Source organism: Somniosus microcephalus, chromosome 14 (assembly GCF_052327205.1).
Source record: "Somniosus microcephalus isolate GS21.2 chromosome 14, FLI_Smic_1.0, whole genome shotgun sequence".
NCBI classification, from domain to species: domain Eukaryota; kingdom Metazoa; phylum Chordata; class Chondrichthyes; order Squaliformes; family Somniosidae; genus Somniosus; species Somniosus microcephalus.
The window spans coordinates 11,619,014-11,634,538 of NC_141000.1; the positions used below are offsets into that span (position 1 = coordinate 11,619,014).

Genomic DNA, 15,525 nt, shown 5'->3' on the forward strand with positions numbered 1-15,525 from the left:
GGAATCTGCAACACAGGACTACATGCGTGCTAAAAAGCAGAAGCAGCGTGCTATAGACAGGGCTAAACGATCCCACAATCAACGGATCAGATCAAAGCTCTGCAGTCCTGCCACATCCAGTCGTGAATAGTGATGGACCAATAAACAACTAAAGGGAGGAGGAGGCTCCATGAATATCCTCATCCTCAATGATGGTGGAGCCCAGCACATCAGTGCAAAAGACAAGGCTGAAGTGTTTGCAACCATCTTCAGCCAGAAGTGCCGAGTGGATGATCAATATCGGCCTACTCCTGAGGTCCCTACCATCACAGAAGCCAGTTTTCAGCCAATTTGATTCACTCCACGTGATATCAAGAAACGGCTGAGCACACTGGATACAGCAAAGGCTATGGGCCCTGACAACATCCTGGCTATCGTGCTGAAGACTTGTGCTCCAGAACTAGCCACGCCTCTAGCCCAGCTGTTCCAATACAGCCACAACACTGGCATCTATCCGACAATGTGGAAAACTGCCCAGGTATGTCCTGCCCACAAAAAGCAGGACAAATCCAACCCAGCCAATTACCGCCCCATCAGTCTACTCTCAATCATCAGCAAAGTGATGGAAGGTGTCATTGAAAGTGCTATTAAGCGGCACTTACTCACCAATAACCTAATGATTGATGCCCAGTTTGGGTTTGGTCACGACCACTCGGCTCCCGACCTCATTACAGCCTTGGTCCAAACATGGACAAAGGAGCTGAATTCCAGGGGTGAGGTGAGAGTGACTGCCCTTGACATTAAGGCAGCATTTGACTGAGTGTGGCATCAAGGAGCCCTATTAAAACGGAAGACAATGGGAATCGGGGGGAAAACTCTCCACTGGCTGGAGTCATACCGAGCACAAAGGAAGATGGTTGTGGTGGTTGAAGGTCAATCATCAGAGCCCCAGGACATCGCGGCAGGAGTTCCTCAGGGTAGTGTCCTAGGCCCAACCATCTTCAGCTGCTTTATCAATAACCTTTTCTTCAACATACAAAGTCAACATGGATTTATGAAAGGGAAATCATGTTTGACAAACCTACTGGAGTTTTTTGAGGATGTAACTGATAGAATAGATAAGGGAGAACCAGTGGATGTGGTATATTTGGATTTTCAGAAGGCCTTTGATAAAGTCCCACATAAGAGGTTAGTGTGCAAAATTAAAGCACATGGGATTGGGGGTAATATACTGGCATGGATTGAAAATTGGTTAACAGACAGGAAACAGAGAGTAGGAATAAATGGGTCTTTTTCGGGGTGGCAGGCGGTGACTAGTGGAGTACCGCAGGGATCAGTGCTTGGGCCCCAGCTATTCACAACATATATCAATGATTTGGATGAGGGAACCAAATGTAATATTTCCAAGTTTGCTGATGACACGAAACTAGGTGGGATTGTGAGTTGTGAGGAGGATGCAAAGAGGCTTCAATGCGATTTAGACAATTTGAGTGAGTGGGCAAATACATGGCAGATGCAGTATAATGTGGATAAATGTGAAGTTATCCACTTCGGTAGCAAAAACAGAAAGGCAGAGTATTATTTAAATGGTGATAGATTGGGAAATGTTGATGTACAAAGGGACCTGGGTGTTCTTGTACACCAGTCACTGAAAGCAAACATGCAGGTGCAGCAAGCAGTTAGGAAGGCAAATGGTATGTTGGCCTTCATTGCAAGAGGGTTTGAATACAGGAGCAAGGATGTCTTACTACAGTTGTACAGGGCCTTGGTGAGACCACACCTGGAGTACTGTGTGCAGTTTTGGTCTCCTTACCTAAGAAAGAATATACTTGCCATAGAGGGAATGCCGCGAAGGTTCACCAGACTGATTCCTGGGATAGCAGGACTGTCGTATGAGGAGAGATTGGGTCGACTGGTCTGTATTCACTAGAGTTTAGAAGAATGAAAGGGGATCTCATTGAAACGTATAAAATTCTGACAGGGTTAGACAGACTGGATGCAGGGAAGATGTTTCCCCTGGCTGGGGGGTCTAGAACGAGGGGTCAGAGTCTCAGGATATGGGGTAGGACATTTAGAACTGAGATGAGGAGAAATTTCTTCACTCAGAGGGTGGTGAACCTGTGGAATTCTCTACCACAGAAGGCTGTGGAGGCCAAGTCACTGAATATATTTAAGAAGGAGATAGATAGATTTCTAAACACAAAAGTCATCAAGGGGTATGGGGAGAGAAATGGGGATGTTCGCTGATGACTGCACAGTGTTCAGCGCCATTCACAATTCCTCAGATAATGAAGCAGTCCATGCCCGCATGCAACAAGACCTGGACGGCGTTCAGGCATGGGCTGATAAGTGGCAGGTAACATTCGCGCCACGGAAGTGCCAGGCAATGACTATCTCCAACAAGCAAGAGTCTAACCACCTCCCCTTGACATTCAACAGCATTACCATCACCGAATCCTCCACCATCAACATCCTGGGGGTCACCATTGACAAGAAACTTAACTGGACCAGCCACATGAATACTGTGACAACAAGAGCAAGTCAGAGGCTGGGTATTCTGCGGCGAGTGTCTCACCTCCTGACTCCCCAAAGCCTTTCCACCATCTACAAGGCACAAGTAAAGAGTGTGATGGAATACTCTCCACTTGCCTGGATGAGTGCAGCTCCAACAACACTCAAGAAGCTCGACGCCATCCAGGACAAAGCAGCCCGCTTGATTGGCACCCCATCCACCACCTTAAACATTCACTCCCTCCACCACTGGTGTACCGTGGCTGTAGTGTGTACCTTCTACAAGATGCACTGCAGCAACTCGCCAAGGCTTCTTCGGCTGCACCTCCCAAACCCGCGGCCTCTTCCACCTAGAAGGGCAAGGGCAGCAGGCGCATGGCAACACCACCACCTCCAAGTTCCCCTCCAAGTCACACACCATCCTGACTTAGAAGTATATCGGCCGATCCTTCATCGTCGCTGGGTCAAAATCCTGGAACTCCCTCCCTAACAGCACTTTGGGAGTACCTTCACCACACGGACTGCAGCAGTTCAGGAAGGCAGCTCACCAGCACCTTCTCAAGGGCAATTAGGGATGGGCAATAAATGCAGGCCTTGCCAGTGATGCCCACATCCCATAAACGATTAAAAAAAAAAGTCATACATTCCCTGCCACACCCTTCAGTCCTCTAGCTTTGGCGACATTTCTTTGAACCACCATTAGTGGTAGAGCTTTTAGTCATCACTGTTCTACACTTTGGGACTCCCTGCCTAAATCCCTTTGCCTCTCTACAGCTCTGCCCTCTTTTAAAATCCTCCTGAAAGTCCACTTTTCAATCTGGCCTTAAGTCTCCTTCCCTAATCTCTCTCCCCTGGCTTTGAGTCTTTTCCCCTTATTGTTCCTTTATAAAGCACTTTAAGATATCTCATACATTAAATGTGCTATAAAAATGCAATTGTTACTGTTTATCATGCATAATTCAAACAAAAAGTACTATACTCACCACATGAAGAATCTTGTTTTCAGTTTCATAGACAGTGCAGTCCTGCCAAGAAAAAAGATTAAATACATATGTTGTTATGAGAGGTACTGATAACTGATCACTGAAAACACCAATAAAAATAGACCAGATTTTAATCCTATTCATAGAGTCCATTAGATGGATTTGAACAACTTATTTTGTATTGTATATACTGTGCTACTTTAAAATACTTTTGCATCAATATTGAGACATTACAGTTATTATTTATTTGAGTAATGTCAATTCTTGAGGCTGCCTATAGCAGAAACAACAATGCAGGCCACTCAATAGTTGCAGCCATGAAACACAGGATTGCTGTCGACTAGACAGTTGCTTAAATCACAGTGTTGACACTGAATTTGACTTCACCCAGAGGACGAGTTTTGCCCAGATCAACTAAGGGAAAAAGTTCAATCACAATTTTTGGTTGATGAGCCCAAGAACAGTACCAGCAGCATCAATATTCTGTCCTTTTCATTAGTGAAATGTTTAGTGGATTATAGATGAGGGAAGTCAGAACAAACGTAAAAACTGCGGAAGAATAGTATCACTTTGGGGCCAGTGCTCAAATCGCAAAGTTTAAAAAAACGATATGCTACACTAGTTAACAACAGTGAATAATAATGTTAATTGTATAGAGAATGCACACTGGGGACATATGGAGGGAAAAATTGGGTTGTTTGCACCTCGCATTAGCGCCCCGGGGGTCGCTAACAGGGCGCAAAGCCCCATGCGCCTGGGCACCGCGCCGCTAACGCCTCCCACGAAATTCAGTGGGAGGTTAGCGGCGACGGTATCCGGTAGCGCCTCGGGGCACTGTGCTTCCGGCGATGTCATCGCTGTGCGCAGCGCCCCGCTCGCGTCCCGGCCGCAAACTTCAGTTGCGCCCCCTGACCTACCGCTGGACGATATATCCGACAGGGTCAGGGTGGCGTTTTTGTAGCTGCGGCGGCGCAAATTAAAGGGCAGATACCGGGCGGCCATTTTTTTTGGGCCGCCTGCCAGCACCTGGCCCCTTGCACTTCCTCATGCTGGGTGCCGGCGTGATCGGTCAGCCCGGCACTCCTCTTGAGTGCCGGGCTGCTTTCCCGGCACCCGGTGGCCCCAGCAGTGGCCCTGGTGCGGGTTGCGCTAGGCCCCTCCCCTTTAATCAGGGGAGGGAGGCCTGTAGTACCGCGGTGCTACGTGCCGACGCGCATGACGCTTTTGCACGCAGCGCCGCGATACTGAATGGTAGCGCCCCAGGAAGGAGGGGGAGCGCTTCCAGTAGTGCCCCGCCTCCTGCTTGGGACGCTACCACTCATATTACGGCGCAGGGATGCTAACTTTTTTGGGGCGCTAACCCAGCGAAGTTAGTGCCCCAAAGGGGGCGCCACCGAATTTTTCCCCATGGTCTTTGCAAAGTAAACCAGCGATTGATACGGACCGCATAACCCATGAGTTTCCGTGAGCGTAAGTGAGCAGTGATTTATTAATCGCTGCTCCAGTTTACATTCTCCTTTACAATAGATAAGAAGCAATTCTATTGAACGTGACATTTGAATGTAGCTGTTTTCAGCCGGATTTAATTGCATCTATATGGTTAGAAGCTGTAGCAAGACATATTGAGACAATATGTGGTGCATTCTGGCACCTTTTTTGGAGCTGTCATATAGAAAGCTCAAGGCTGAAACTGGAAAAATATTTAACAAAGTGTTATGAATCTTATGATCCATGAAGAAAGACTCATGAAATAACACTGGACGGCCAGCTGGTGGCGCCGTCCAAGGAGTATAAATACTCGGGCGTGGGCCCAGCTTGCTCAGGACATTGTGTAAACAGGAATTAGTGAAAGATAACTAGACCTCCATGTTTTGAAACAAGTTGATTAAAGCTTTGCTTTATACTCGAACCAAGTGCGTAGTGAGTTTTATTACGTCACAAAGCATTTCCAATAATTCTACCAGCAATGTTACCTTTCTTTAATATATGGTTGTGCAATCAACATAAGTCCAAAATCAAAATTAATGAAATATCAATCAGTCTACAGAATTGTGGAATGTAATTGGTACAGGACTTGTTTGGGGGGGGGAAGCGCAGTTTGTTAGCTTGGCTAGCAAGGATATAAATCACCACTTATAAAATCAAGATACACTGGATAAATAAAAAGTGATAACCTGAGAATGATTTCAAGGCAATAATCTGAAGATCTTAATAGCAGAAAGATAGCTGCTAAATTAGCACAATTCATTACGAACTATCTTGCGATGGGAGGGTAGATTTTTTCAATCAGTTATGCCCAATACACTAAGCGTAAAGTAGATGTAATCAATCAGAAAGATGGGCCGATATCTATTATCTCGGGTTTCCACCCGTTTAGCATCCCGTCCAATTTTGTACAAGAAACTCTTTTTTACCCGGCACCGACGGGACCGGTGTGGTACCGGTTTATCAAAAAGTCCGGATTACAGAGAGGTATAGTTAAAAGGTACGAGAGCTCCGTACACAGCAACAAATCCAGGCGTCCCTGTTGCATAGCAACAGGTGCAGGAACCCCGGTTACACGGCCACAGATACAGGAACGGCCACTAATATGAAGTAAAACTTACCTGTACCTACTCCTGAATTTTGCCGGTTAACAGAGATTTCCGGTTATTTAGGTGCCGGTAAATCGAGAGTTTCCTGTAGTTGGGTTCTGTACTGGTGCAGGAAGTTCCTGCCAGTTCGCAATTTGCTGTATTAAAATTAAGCTCTGATGACATTATTTAGATGTTGGTGCATTTTCTAAAGTATAGTGCTCAGTCATCTACCCAACTATCTAAAAAGCCATCCAGGGCTGTTAGAGGAAGGGGATTTGAAAAGTAGGATTTGTATGTGTGCTATTTCTGAATCTTTTACTTGTCTTCTTTCTGTTTGCCCCCCTCCCCCGTTCCCATTTAGTTGGTCACGAAGTTTTGTACCAATAGTTTGGCAGAGATAATGCTAATAATGCACCATCTGAATAATCCTCAGAGACCTGATTGGAAAATCATACTAATTGGGCGCTAAATTGAATAGCCCCCGAAAACAGGCGCCGGGATCGAGATGCGCGATTAACCCGATCCTGTTGCTTCTGATGCAGGCACCACACAAACTTCAGGTTGCCTGCTAATTTACATGATTGCTAACGTCTCAGCAGGGGACCCTAGATTGTGCAAGGCTAACACTACTTAAAGCTATCCTGCACTACTTAAAGCCAGCCTGCACATCTTAAAGGGGAGGTGCATTGTGTCTGGAGCAGGTGCTGGAAGTGGCTGTGGAAGACATTCTGACCTGGAAGAAGACATACTAATGGCTCAACAGGGGAGAGAGCGGGCTCCAAAATTTTACGATGCTGCCCTGGAGTTCTTGGTGGAGGAGGCATAGAGGGAAAGAGATGTGCTCTATTCACAGGGGGCCAGGAGGCCCTCCAGACAAACTTTACGAAGACAGTGGAAGCAGATAGCCGTGGCGGTCAATGCCAGGAGTTAAGCCCCGAGGACCTGGATGCAGTACCGCAAAAAGTTCAATGACTTCACATGAGTGGTCAAGGTCAGTGAATTCATCTTCAAATGTCATATCCTGCCAACTGCACCACTAGCCTAACACACTGCTCAATGCACCGCACCCCCATCACTCACCTACTAACAATCTCGGTCAATCATGATGCATACCTAACATTCATAGCTTCACCTCACCCTCACACACTTAGCACTGCTGCAAACCTCATATCCACATCTCACAGCTTGCACACATTGCCAGATATTCAACCATGACAGCCACATCAACCAAAAACATTGCACCATATTCACTGACACATTTTTCTCTCTCTTGCAGGACAAGGTGGTGCACAACTGGTGGCCACAGAAGCTAACCGGCAGGGGACGGGTGCACCTGCATCTCCTAACCTCCATGGAGGAGATGGTGCTGGCCATTATTGGAATGGCCATGGCAGAGGCCATGGCCACTGGCGGGGCTGAAACCATAGAAGGTGATGGTATTCTCATACCTAATCCTCCTTCTCACATCCCACTTCCCCCTCATCCCATAGTGTCTTCTGATTTACAAGCTGCAGATGGTGTAAGCATGCACCTCTTACTTTCCCCTCCTCCCCGCACCGCAACCCTACCATGTGCCTTTGTCCTTTCAGATACCCAAGAACTGCTAACTGGCCAGGCAGTGGTGGAAGAGCAACAGTTGGAAGAGGAGGAAGACAGTGATGATGAAGAAACACCGTCATTCGACTTCACACTTGCAGCCACCAGCTCAAATACAGACACTGCACGTAATTTAGCGGATAGCTTAGAGGCACTTGGATCTGCACATGGTGAGACACCGGGCATGAGTGGCCTGCAGCCAGGGCAGGGGGCAAGGGTAGCACAGGTGCCAGCTCCCCAGAGGGTGAGGTCGCACACGAGTTCTGCTGCAGAGGACTCAGATGAGCACTTCGATGGGACGGGCTACAGAAGAAGGCTGATGGGTATACACAATGAAATGCTTGGTGCATTAGCAGGCCTGATGTGAGACAAAAATGGCATGCCCTGCGGACACCATTTTGGATCCAAAACAGCGCTCATAGCACCAAAACAACGGGCACTAAGGAGCCAAATTTTGTGGCGATTATCTCCTGAAGATGAACTTCTTCAACTCTCTGGATTATGTGATACTTTTCAAATTCTGAGCAAGGGTATGGTTCTTACATTTAACCCAGTGTGAACTCTTCTGTGCCTTTCCCTTTCAATCACATGGGCTATTACATCCAGTCCATTGATCAGGAAATTGGAAAGCCTCATTCTGAATCAACCAGACTTAGAAATTTTCAATAAAAGGGTGGTGCTCCCTTTTCACTGGTCCTTCAAATCGCTCATTCAGACTCCATTTCTCCATGTTACATCGTGTTTTTATGATCTGCCTAATAATGTCTCCAATATTTTGCTCAGTTTTCTTATCTCTCCCAAGTGATTTCTATATTTTCTCCAGTGCTTCGTTGGGTGTCTCAGCTGCTTGATACTTGCATTTTTGATTGTTTTCTTACTATTCCTTATTTGTAGCTCAGGGGTATATTTTCCTGTCTGCGCTTAGACACTTAGCTGAAGGTCAATGTTTTTTCTGATGCTCCATTACCTGCCTGCTGGCAGTTTATGTGCAGCCCTTGGGTGCTCTGGGCAAACCACACCTTGAATACTGTGCCCAGTTCTAGTCATTGAGACATAACACAGACATTCAAATTCCGAAGGCAGTGTATAAAAGGCCAACAAGACTGATCGCTAACGTTACAGAGCTTTGGGGAAACAGTAGTGAACCGTGGAATTTTCAGCTTTGAAAACAATGTAAACAATGGAAATCCAGAACACTGCTTCAAGCTAAACCATGACAGTCGGAGCACTGGGCAAAAGACAAATTTAGAACTAATGCCAGGAAATTCATCCTCATACAGAGTGGCCAGCACATGGACTGTATTCCCATCAAGGACAGTGGAGACTCAAAGCTCTGGAATCATTTCAGAAGCAGACGAAATGTTTGGAGGTATGCAAGTTCTTTCTGCTGGATGAGGTGCATGAGCTGAATGGCCTTCTTCATTCGTGTCAATGTCATGACGCATTGTGAAGGTGACTTTATGAAACATCTGACAGTACGGGCAGGCAGGTGCTTGGAATCACCGCTATCGGTCTCACATCAGCAAAACACATTTAATCCCGAGTTAGTTTCTCATCTCTGGCTCTGATGACTTTGAAAACTACTTAAGTTTGACTCCCAGTTTATGTCGCTAGGCTGACGAAAGTGAATTTTGGACTTGTAATAAAAATCCAGCCCAGTTGTTGCAGTATTCGACTTTGTACCATTCTTCATAGGCAGTCCCTCGGAACCGAGGATGACTTGCTTCCACTCTAAAAATGAGTTCTCAGGTGGCTGATGAGTCCAATGCGGGACCTGCAGTCTCTGTCGCAGACGGTGGTTGAAGGGGTGGGTGGGTGGGGTGCTTGGGTTGAAGTGCGCCCCTTCCGCTGTTTGCGTTTGGCTTCCGCTTGCTCCCGGCGAAGAGACTCGAGGTGTTCGCCGCCTTCCCGGATGCTTCTCCTCCACTTTGTGCGGTCTTGGGCCAGGGATTCCCAGGTGTCGGTGGGGATGTTGCACTTTTTCAAGGAGGCTTTGAGGGTGTCCTTGAAGCGTTTCCTCTGCCAACCTGGGGCTCTCTTGCCTGTGTCGGAGCTCCGAGTAGAGCGCTTGTTTTGGGAGTCTCGTATCGGGCATGCGGACGATGTGGCCCGTCCATCGGAGCTGATCGAGCATGGTCAAAGCTTCGATGCTGGGGATGTTGGCCTGAGCGATAACACTGACGTTGGTGCACCTATCCTGCCAATGAATTTGCAGGATCTTGCAGAGGCTACTATGGTGCTCATCAATTATCTTCCCTGCTCTTTTGAACAGAACATTATTTCCTTAGACACTGGGCAGCCTCATCCTGTCAGCTATCAACGGCATCTTCAGTTCTCAACCAGCAAAGCCAGCAGACAGACACAAGCACCGAATGAAGACACGCACATATAAAGAACGAAGGGCAGGAAACACTGGGTGCTTTGGATGTGGAACTGAGTTAAATTCACAGAATGAAGAACCTGATCTGACAGTCACCCTCATTAGTTCAACACTACATACGGAGCACAGTAGACTAAAGCAGCTGGAAACCTGAGAGTATGGATTCTGAATTCTGAATGTACAGCCCAGATTGAAACACTGCAATGCTGAAATACTCGTGAATGATCAGATCTAGAAAATAATGACACGTAAAAACGTCGAGGCTGCTCTAGGTAGCTGTCACACAGATAATGTTGAATGAAAGCCTTCATGTATGGGCCTATGAGGAAAGCAACAGCGCAAGAACAGACTCTAACTTTGCTCTTGTGACGTAATAAAACTCACTACACACTTGGTTTGAGCATAAAGCAAGGCTTTAATCAACTTGTTTCAGAACATGGCGGTCTAGTTGTACTTCACTAGTTCCTTGTCTTACAAAATGTCCCTGGCAAGCTGGGCCCATGCCCGAGTATTTATACTCCTTGGACGGCGCCACCAGCTGGCCGTCCAGTGTTAGTTCATGAGTAGTTTCTTGATGAATGATGAGATTAACAATACCTTGTATGATGGGAGCACACATTGGAAAGTCAAACGTGGGCCACAAATCAGGCGTGCTGACTTGCGTGCTGCACGCAGGAGTGCTAAATGATAACACTCCTCCATCTTCTTCCTATTGTCTACTTGGTGGGGTTTAACTGAGGATTCTAGTCACATTGGAAACAAATTGCTTGTTTTATCTGCATCGAAAGCTAAAGTCATGTACACATCAACGGGGTGATATAAAAACAGGAAGTGCTGGAAATACTCAGCAGCTCAGGCAGCATCTGTGGAGAGAGAAACAGAGTTAACGTTTCAGGTCTGTGACCTTCCGAAGGGTCATCGACCTGAAGCGTTAACTCTGTTTCTCTCTCTACAGATGCTGGCTGACCTGCTGAGTATTTCCAACATTTTCTGTTTTTATTTCAGATTTCCAGCATCTGCAGAATTTTGCTTTAGTATCAACGGGGTGATACTTCCCTACAAAAAGGAAACTCACATGGTGCCAAGTACAGCTTTGGCACTATTGTTGTCCTCAGAGAAATGGAGTTGAAAGTTAACTTTGGTTAGAGGAAAATCTGATCTCAGCTGATGGAGAAACCATTCATAGAGCTGGAATGGATTCCTGCTACAAACATCTAATGTAACATCCCTTACCCCTGAACAGCACTGAAGCAGACAGGGCTTGTTTCTTCAAATATAATGAAACTATTCACAATTTAATCCTGATTCTGCACTGGCGAGTATGGGGGAAAAATTCAGTTGTTTGCGCCTCCCGTTAGCGCCTTAAGAGGGCGCCAATTGGGGCGCAAAGCAACCAGCGCCCGGGCGTGGCGATGTTTGTGCCGCTCGCGAAATTAACGAGACATTTTGCGGCGGCGCTAAACACTTCTGCGACGATCTCCTGCGCCGGCAGATTGTGTCGTCATTCGAGTGCGCAACACCCTGGTAGCACCCCGGACCGGATATTGAGTGGCGCCCCCTGCCTTACCGTCTGCCGCTAGCAACGACAGGTTGAGAGGAGCGTTTTGCTGTCAGAAAGAGACTGGGGGAGCGCTATTTAAAGGCGACCGCTTCCTGCCTTTTTTTGTCGGTGACATTTTTGCACCACGCAGTCTGAGAGAGAGAGAGAGACTTCTGGAGAGATTCAACGCTGTGTGAAGGAGTTTTGAGTACTGAGCGGCACTTTGCAGGTTTATTTTGATTTGCCCTTCCTTGCTTCGCCAGCACTCTGAGGTAGCGCCTCACTCCTTGGCGTTTGCGCCTTAAGCGCCTGATTTAGCGCTCCAATCACCTCCAGGGGCGATAAAAGTCAAGTTTGCTGTCAGAGGCGATAATTAGCGCCAGGTGCTGAACTTTGCGCACGGCCGATAACGGCGCCCCAAATGGGGCGATACCGAATTTTTCCCCCTATGTGCCTAGGTCTAATGCGGGAGTAGTTTTATTAAAGTAAAATACATGTATTTACATAGAACACCTCGCGTCTCTTCGCCGGGAGCAAGCGGAAGCCAAGCGCAGGCAGCGCAAGGAGCGCACGTCAACCCAAGCACCCAACCCACCCGCCCATTCAACCACCGTCTGCCCACCTATGACAGAGACTGTAGGTCCCGCATTTCACTCATCAGTCACCCGAGAACTCATTTTTAGTGTGGAAGCAAGTCAGCCTCAATTCCGAGGGACTGCCTGAGAAGAAGAAGAAGAAGAAGATGTCAATGAGATGTCTTCACACACTATACACAATGAATTGTCTTTGGAGTGCAATAAGTGATCTTATGTTTCCTTAAACAGGTTGTTGAACAGCCAACAAGGTCAAAGTGAGAGAATCTGGACCTAAATTTGGGAAATTAATGACTAAAAATAAGGGTTCAAGCTGTGTCAGAGATCCAGTTGCTGCATCATCAGATCTGAAATGTTGATGCTCTTCAGGGATATTTGGAAAGGCAGTAACACAAAGATACTGGACTTCTCAAGGGCAGACTTGTTGACTCAAAATAAATGGAAAATATTCCCCCCAAAAATGGAAAAGCTGCAATCAAAACTTGCTAAAGTAAAGTCAATACAGCTGAAAAGCAGCAGAGGTCAATGTGGCTAAGTAGGATGTAAAATGTTTTACAAGGGAGAAGAGGCATTTAAAACTATAGAGAAACTGGTGATGGGAAGGTTAAGTTAAAATAATTTTTTTAAAAAACAAAAAGAAACTTCAAATTGCAAAAAACTTAAGTAATAAATGGATTAAGTAATTATAGTTGACAAGACATCAAAAAAAATCTCCTTTACAGAAGATGATATGAGAGATTTGCCCAGATGAGGCATCAGATTTCCAGAAATATATATATATTTTTTATTATTCGTTTATGGGATCAGGGCGCGCTGACAATCGCCCATCCCTAGTTGCCCTTGAGAAGGTAGTGGTGAGCCGCCTTGTTGAACTGCTGCAGTCCGTGTGGTGATGGTACTCCCACAGTGCTGTTAGGGAGGGACTTCCAGGATTTTGACCCAGCGACGATGAAGTCAGGATGGTGTGTGACTTGGAGGGGAACTTGGAGGTGGTGGTGTTCCCATGCGTCTGCTGCCCTTGTCCTTCTAGGTGGAAGAGGTTGCGGTTTGGGAGGTGCTGCCGAAGAAGCCTTGGCGAGTTGTTGCAGTGCATCTTGTAGATGGTACACACTGCAGCCACAGTGTGCCAGTGGTGGAGGGAGTGAATGTTTAAGGTGGTGGATGGGGTGCCAATCAAGAGGGCTGCTTTGTCCTGGATGGTGTCGAGCTTCTTGAGTGTTGTTGGAGCTACACTTATCCAGGCAAGTGGAGAGTATTCCATCGTACTCCTTACTTGTGCCTTGTAGATGGTAGAAAGGCTTTGGAGAGTCAGGAGGTGAGACACTCGCCGCAGAATACCTAGCCTCTGATCTGTTCTTGTTGCCACAGTATTTATGTGGCTGGTCCAGTTATGTTTCTGGTCAATGGTGACCCCAGGATGTTGATGGTGGGGGATCCGGCAATGGTAATGCCATTGAATGTCATGGTGGTGGTTAGATTCTCGCTTGTTGGAGATAGTCATTGCCTGGCACTTCTGTGACGCGAATGTTACCTGCCACTTATCAGCCCAAGCCTGAACGTCGTCCAGGTCTTGTTGCATGCGGGCATGGACTGCTTCATTATCTGAGGAGTTGTGAATGGCACTGAACACCGTGCAGTCATCAGCGAACATCCCCATTTCTGAACTTATGTTGGAGGGAAGGTCATTGATGAAGCAGCTGAAGATGGTTGGGCCTAGGACACTGCCCTGAGGAACTCCTGCAGCGATGTCCTGGGGCTGCGGTGATGGACCATCTATTGTATCTATTTTTTACAAATACAATTTTCCATCATGCACATAAATGTCCTGTGCTGGTATTTCATAGTAATATTCATGTTAAATAGATTGTGCGCTCCAATGCTTGCGTCCCTTTTGGTATATTTGAGGGCTGTAAAAAATGTTCTCATAATGCTCTGTAACAGAGTGCATTAGGACCTGCAGGCCCTGACTGGCAAAATGTGATATTTCTATAGTGATACTGAGCCAGTTTGTACAACTGCATGCTTCACAGCTGGATTAATTAACTTTTTGACATTTGTAGCGTTTAAGGTGCCTGGTCATTGTTTGAGAGGGATCAATAGTGCGAGTGCATTGTGAGTGCTTGCTACATTATTGCTTACAAAAAAAAATCGATTTCTCAGGCAATCACACATTTCAGAAACTTTGTGAATTTTTGAGTGCTTCATGAGAGTCAACAAAACACACTCAACTGTAACAATTATGAAAATTTAAAATAGGAATATCAGCCCCTAACTGGGACAACACCCACCCCAGCATAGCTCGATAAAGAAGAAGAAGGATCTATTCAGGAAAGTGAGATTATGCTCAGCTTTTGAAGTTTTGACTGCTGTGGTGGACAAAGGACATGCAGGCAATGTTATATATAATGGCCCAGAAATTCAGGTCGGGGGCTTCCCGCGGGTGCAAGCCCCCGACCTGCACTTACCTTGCGCGCCGGCAGTTGAGCTGTAGGGCCCCGTGGAATTCCGCTCCGGGGCCTGGCCCAGCTGCCGGCGCGCTGTGCTTGCGTGTCCCAGGGGCGTAGTTAGTGCGATGCGTCCCCTGGGATCACGTGGGCCATGGGCAGCCAATCGGAGGAGGGAAAAGCCCATTCATAAGATTGACAGGTAGACCTGTCAAAACTTATAAATACTACAGGCCCAAAATAGCAGTAAACCTTCAAATATTTTTTTTTTTAAAATCACACTTTTTAAATAAACTATAAATTACATTAAATAACTATTTTAAACATTAATTTAAATTTTTGAAAAAAATAATTTTATATTATAACGGGGCTAAAAATAAACTTACCTTGCTTTAAAGTATTTAAAAATAATAAACCTGTGGAAAAAATGTTTTAATTTTAATTAATTGACCACTTACCTTGCAAAAAGCAGGCCTTACGCCTGCTTTTTAAATGTGTAAATCCTGCAGGCTTACCCTCCCAGGAAAACCTGTAAAAAAAACCTAAGTTCAAAGCGCACGCGTAGCCTCCCCTGCGCGCACGTTCGACCTCTGAACCTCTTCGTTCAGAGGATCGGAAGTGCCGGTTTCCCGCGCATGCGCAGTACATGCAGGAAACTGGCAATTCCATTCGGCCTACGGGTGAGTACCCTGGTGTACTCACCCGGGGAGAGCCGAATTTCTGGGCCTTTGTTTTTCAAAAAACACTGGAAACAGAAAGATTTGCATTTATATAGCGCCTCTCACGACCTCCGGACGTCCCAAAGTGCTTTACAGCCAATGAAGTACTTTTGAAGTGGAGTCACTGTTGTAAGGTGGAAAACGCAGCAGCCGATTTGCACACAGCAAGGTCCCAGAAACGGCAATGTGATTATGACCAGATCA

The 15,525-nt window shown here is 46.4% G+C and overlaps 1 protein-coding gene across 1 annotated transcript in view; it reads right to left on the minus strand.

The window, feature by feature from the left end:
- The window catches only part of cnksr2a (connector enhancer of kinase suppressor of Ras 2a), a 775,384-nt gene that overhangs the window by 431,268 nt on the left and 328,591 nt on the right, over positions 1-15,525 (minus strand). The window contains exon 5 of the mRNA XM_086006247.1: positions 3,474-3,515. Coding sequence (XP_085862373.1) covers positions 3,474-3,515 — 42 coding nt within the window. The remainder of the gene's footprint in view (positions 1-3,473; positions 3,516-15,525) is intronic.